We start from the raw sequence: 6,000 nt of genomic DNA on the forward strand, positions 1-6,000 counted from the left end.
CAAGAAGCCTACCCAGATCTCGAGCTTGGGGACAAGCTCGTCGCCCAGGAAGGGTGTAATGTTGTGGATGCGTTCGTGGGGAGGATGTACAACCGCCGACAGCAGCAGTGAGGAGGGGCGCACAAGGCAACAACTTATCTTATCAGCTCTCAGCTTATCTTATTCTTAGTAGTTTTCCTTATCTTCTAGAGTTTGATTTATCTATTAGAAGTAGGAGTCTGATTAATCTTAAAAGTGTGATTTATCCTTATCTGTAAGTAGTCGAATTCTACTGGGAGTCTTCCCACACCTCTTGTAATCTCCTATTTATGGAGCTGCAAATTGAGAATAAAGCATTCAGTTTTCAGTCAAGAAAGAGTTTAGGAGAGTTAGGGTGATCTCTTGAACAAATCACCCTTAGATCGCCACGATAGGGTCTGCACGCAAAGGGAGGGGCAAGGGGAAGCTAGAGGTTCTCCCCGTGGACTGACCCGTGACAAGATCCTACGCCCGGGCCCATAACAGCTTCACTCACAACCCCTTGGAAGGCTATTTCAGGCACCCTCCCTAATTTCCTAAGGTATGTAAGATATGATGTCTGCTCTAGTAATTCTGTTCTTTTATAGGAAAATCTTTGGGTGGGCTCTCAACCTCTAAAAAGATCTCTTTCCCTCCCTTTACACTATCTCCCTCTTTAAAAAGGAGCCCGTTTCAAGATTTCTTTCTCCCCTAGTTTTCCCCTTGTCTTTGAATTGGAATTTTGGGTTTCGTAGAGATTTAAGGGATGAGGAATCTGCTTGTGTCTTTGAGCTCTTGCTTCTTTTGGACTCTGTTTGTTTGGACCTCTCTAAACCCAATAGAAGAATTTGGACCCTAACTCCTAATGGCTCCTTTACTTGTGCTTCTTATCTCGAGTCCCTTTTTTCTGCCCCTCTCTCTTTGGAGTTCTCTGTCAAAGAAATTTGGTCAAGGCCCATTCCCCCTAAAGTAGTTGTTTTCTATTGGGAAGTTTTTTACAGTAAGATCAATACTATGGATAACTTGCAAAAGAAGAGACCTTTCCTATGTATATCCCCAAACTGATGTATTTTGTGTAAAATGCATAATGAGGACCACCACCACTTGTTATCTTGTGCTTTTGCTGCTAATATTTGGAATTGGGTCTTTATGTTGTTTGGGTGTAGGTGGACCTTGCCCTCTGAAGTAAACCTACTTTTTGATCTATCTACTTTTGAGCAGCCAACTAAGAGAGGGAAACTAATGTGGAAGTGTATCAGAGTAGCCATTTTGTGGACTATCTGGGAGGAAAGGAATTTTAGAATATTCCAAGAAAAGAAGCATTGATGAAGTAAAGAAGTGCATTATGACAAGAACAATTCATTGGCTAAAAACTTCAGATCTGTTCAGTGGTTATTCTTTTGATGATCTCTGGAAAAGTTGGGCAGAGGTGGCCTCCACAGCCCCCAAAAAGAATAGACTACAACAGATAGAGTGGAAACCTCCTACAGAGGGTGTGGTAAAGCTGAACTTTGATGGCAGCAGTCTAGGCAATTCAGGGCCTTCAGGCATAGGAGGGATCTTAAAGATGAGGATAGAAACCTCCTATCTCTTTTCTCGGGACCAGTGGGAGTTGGAGATTCAACAAGGGCTGAGATATTGGCTGTGGTGCAAGGAATACATGCTGCAAACCAACTAGGAGTGGAAAATCTTATAGTTGAGGGAGATTCTAAGGTGGTAGTAAGTTGGTTGTCGAGTTCATAAACAGTTATATGGGGTTACAGGGATATTCTTAAGAAAGTTATTGGTTCACAAGGAATATGTCAGTCACCTATCAGTGGGTCAGTAGATCAGCAAATGCCATGGCAGATTCTTTGGCAAAATAAGGGGTTTCAAGGGTTGAGTTATTTTCTGCCACTCTATGATTGTATTCTGTTAAGTTTGTTTTATGCTCTCACCTCCAAGGGGAGGTAAAATCTTGTGCTTCCTCTTTGGGTGAATGTACACTCCCTTTCGTATTAATAAAATCATTTTTCACTTATCAAAAAAAAGAGGGGTGCTGGTCCAGGATCAATTTTGCGCATTGTGGTCAAGCTTGGGAGGACAATAACCACCTTCCTCCATTGCCCTGTGTCTTCTGCTATTTGGTGGCACTTTTTCTCATCCTTGGGTTATGCCAAACACAGTGCTGGATCTGTTGTGGTGTTGGGATCTTCAAGGTCTCCAAAGGTTTGGATGTTTTAATTTCTCTCACCTTTGGCAAGCTGGTTTCTTGGGTTTTGGCTGTGGAAGGACTTCATACCCCAGGCTTAGGGGACTTTGTTGAGGGCAAGGAGCTTCTTTGAGTTGTCATCTTTTTCTTTTTTCTCTTTTTTTTGGGGGGGGAGTTTGATGTTTGTTGCTGACACCTCTGAGGCGTATGCCTCTTGCACAAGAGGTGTACGCCTCTTGCATTTTTTTCATGAGGTGTGCTAGAGGCGTAGTGTATGCCTCATGCGCGTCATGCACATCTTATATAAAAAGACAGAAAAGAAAAAGAAAAAAAGAAAAAAAAAAGGGAAGGGAAAGAAAAAGAAAGAAGAAAAAAAGAGAAAAAAGAAAGAAAAGGAAAGGGAAGAAAAAATAAGGGGAAAGAAAGTGGTTTGCCACTTTGCCCCTTGCTCCTTCAGCTGGGGGCTTCGCCCCCCCCCCCCCCTCCCCCCTTTCAACTAATGTTATGCATCTTTATTCTTCTTAATATAAAAGATTTTTATTAAAAATAAAGAAAAAATGAGATCCCCCCTTTCTCTTCATCATCATCTTAACCCCGCCCCCCTCCTTGTGTTTGGGAGGCTTACGCCTCGCGTCACGCCTCCACATTTTAAAACATTGGTTGGTAGTTTCGTTATAGGTTGGAAAGTATTAGGGTCCCTATTTCTCTGTACATAAAATGGTATATTGGAAAATTAACAATAAAAGGAGATGGTTTATTATAATTGTGGTAATCCCATATAGGAAGTTTCCTATAACTAAATCGATAATTATTCTAAAACTTATTCATGATAACAAATATTATAGTGAGGACAACCCATTATTACCAAATTAATCTGGTTTATTGATTCTCCAATCTATGACCCACACCCACTCTTTTTAATCGATTTGTTTTCATTTCACCCTTAGTGTTCAATGTGAAAAGGTGAACCAAGAAGTTATTGAAAACCTAAATCCAAAGCTACATATGGATCAGTTCATTTCAAATGGGTAAATAAATACATCTCGTTTCAATTCAGTTGCATCTTCCAGTGACAGAAAAGTCCCCCATTCAGTCACAAGGAAAACGGTGGCTGGCTCAAAATTATGGAGGATGGAAGACTACAACATTTTTTTTGCCTTTTTTTTCTCCTTTTTTTTTACCTTCAATATTTACCATTTTTTTCTTCCATTTATTCACTTTCTGTCCATTATTTACTGTTTTGAGATTTATAATTGATGTTTCCCAAGATTCAAGTAGTTGTAGCTGGTTATGGGTGATCTAGGTGATTAGAGGGAGATATTGATGTCTGGATTCTGGAGATTACTCTTCAATGCCGGTAGTTGAGACAGGAAGAGATGCACTTTGAGAGTTAACCAAGTGGCATATAATAATACTATCATATGAAATAATATAGAATTTTTTGGTCATTTGCATATCTTAAAGCAATGATCCAGAGATGCAGATTGAAATAATTTAACAATACAAGAAGATAGATACAAATTTAAACATACAAGAATGGTAAAACAAATTCATTAAAGCATGACACTGTTGACAGGTGCAAAAGATTATTGCTGCATAGATACAAATAGAAAGCCAGGAATGAATGATTTATGATTGTGTGCTTGGTTTTGGTTTATCCCAAATAGATGCCCCTAGAAGCTAACTCAGTTCAGTTAAATTCTGTCTTCTTATCAACTCCTGTCACCTTTTTTACTGTTAATTTCTTGCCAATTTAGTAATATATGTGAAGCTGATTCAGATGGAAGAGGAATTTGGCTTGCTGAGAAGCACTTTAACAAAGGGGAGCATCCAGGATGAGCAGATAGCCTGTATCCTCAATGTGATGGAGCTATCCCTGTCTGGCATCTCATTTCTTTTCCTAGATGGTGCTGCTTTGTGCTTAACATTCTTTGGGAGATGATTTATCTTTGACATTACCAGTTCTAACCAAGCAATGGTATATGGGGGTGCTGGCATGTATCCGCATCAATGCATTTCGTGTTGAATTGGTTGGAAGATCATATGAGGATCTGTTTTTATCAGCAGCAGCCTCTGTTGAAGCTGAAGTTGCTGTGGGTAATGCTGTTTATATGCTTCCATCCTTCTACAATCATGACTGTGGTAGGCTATCTCATTTCTCTGATACATCTTAGTGCCTACTGTTATTTGATAGTTTTTCTTTCTAGTTTCTAATCAAGCATGAAAATACATTCTAAGTGATATCTATACTTGCATTCTTAGCAATTAAAAGTGGAACTTAGTGATACAGGTTACCATATAGTGATAAGGTTTGCACAAGTGACTATTCCAAAAGGTCTCTTCTAGAATGGATCGTCTGTATTGGCACATTATTTCTTTATATGGCCAGGATAATGTTTCCTTGTGAAAAAGAAACCCGTATGACTTTTAGGAGCCCTTTTTTTTTCCCTCAAGTATCTATTATAGATCTCACACACCAAATGTGATGTTATTCCAAATCCAAACTTCTGGATAACTGAGTCTTCTATCTCTTCAGATGCCAATGCACACATTGTATGGGTAGAGAATGTGGATGCCAGATTGAAAGCTTTGCGTGATATTGAATCAGGTTTTATCAAATGGTTGTCTGTTGTCATTTTGGAATCATTAGTCTAACGTTTATATATGAGAATAAATGTTTTTATTTGGTTTCATCCCAAAATCTTGTTTGTTGTTAGGTGAGGAGCTTCGGATATGCTATATTGATGCAAGCATGGATCATCATGCTCGACAAAATCTCCTGCTCAAAGGGTTTGGTTTTCACTGCCATTGTCTTCGTTGCAGCTCTGGTGATTAGGGAATATTACATCAATGTACTAGTCAACCAGGGTAATGATTTAGGTGACAAGAGACCAGAGAAAAGATGGTTAATTGGTTATCACACATGGGATAATTAGTATTGGTTTTACAGAGCCCTGTTTTATCTTTTTTTGGCCTTCTGTACTTAATGGTAAGACAGAATCGACTAGAAATCCTCTCAATGTTGCAATATCTGGTACTATAAGCCACAACAAGGTGGGCCTGAAAAAAGTTTTTTTTTTTTTTTTTTTTGGGGGGGGGGGGGGGGTTGGATTGGCTTGGTCAAATTTTCAGGTATTAATTAATTCCACTTTGGGACAGTCAACTTAGAAAATGCAAGATCTCATTTTTGAGAAACTTATTCCAATCTGGACAAGATATTTTAATATTGACAATATCCATAAGAAGTGATCTCTTGCAAGTTGAAGAAGGAATCAGAAGGAATAGGCACGGACTAAATGATTTAAGTGCTCCTCATTTAATAATGGATATGATCATATGACATTAAACAGATGAGAATGGTAAAACAACATTCATGTAACTAACCCCACATGGTTGGTATAGGCTTACATGCTGATGATGAGATTAAATGTACCAATTTTTCCTTTTTTTTCAGTTTGTGTATTTTGATTTTTGAAAGAAACATATACAATATATTAAATGTTTATTCATCGTAAGCTAACTCTTGCCAGTTGCCATTATCATCAAAGTCATGTAACATGTCCCAACTATATGGGTTCAGTCAAGGCTCAAAAAATCCTTACGATATGTCATTGTGTCTGATACAGTGTGTATCAAATTGGTTTTTATGGTCACCGAAACACTAACTTAGGAAAAACCCCGCCAAATAAAACCAAAATTAAAACGGTAAATCGCAGAAACCTCTCCTGAAGTTTGGTGATTGCAATTACCTCCCCTAATTTTTTTGACATAGTTGTAAGTAGACCCTCTATGTTAGAATCCTTTAGCAAGAG

The 6,000-nt window shown here is 38.6% G+C and overlaps 1 protein-coding gene across 5 annotated transcripts in view; it reads left to right on the forward strand.

Annotated features, from left to right (window-relative positions):
* Nucleotides 1–5,421, forward strand: part of SDG38 (SET domain protein 38) — a 36,075-nt gene extending 30,654 nt beyond the window's left edge. For 3 of the 5 annotated variants that reach the window (XM_088898117.1, XM_088898114.1, XM_088898118.1), the window contains 4 exons: nt 3,969–4,038; nt 4,151–4,330; nt 4,725–4,796; nt 4,906–5,421. In XM_088898117.1, coding sequence (XP_088754243.1) covers nt 3,969–4,038; nt 4,151–4,330; nt 4,725–4,796; nt 4,906–5,024 — 441 coding nt within the window. In that variant the 3' untranslated portion in view covers nt 5,025–5,421. Of the gene's footprint in view, nt 1–3,968; nt 4,039–4,150; nt 4,331–4,724; nt 4,810–4,905 lie in introns of all 5 variants that reach the window. The other 2 variants (XM_088898116.1, XM_088898115.1) reach the window with 2 other exon arrangements.
* The last annotated feature ends 579 nt before the right edge of the window (nt 5,422–6,000 follow it).

The sequence above is a fragment of the Nelumbo nucifera genome, chromosome 2, assembly GCF_055504915.1.
Source record: "Nelumbo nucifera cultivar China Antique chromosome 2, China Antique-T2T, whole genome shotgun sequence".
Classification (NCBI taxonomy): Eukaryota; Viridiplantae; Streptophyta; class Magnoliopsida; order Proteales; family Nelumbonaceae; genus Nelumbo; species Nelumbo nucifera.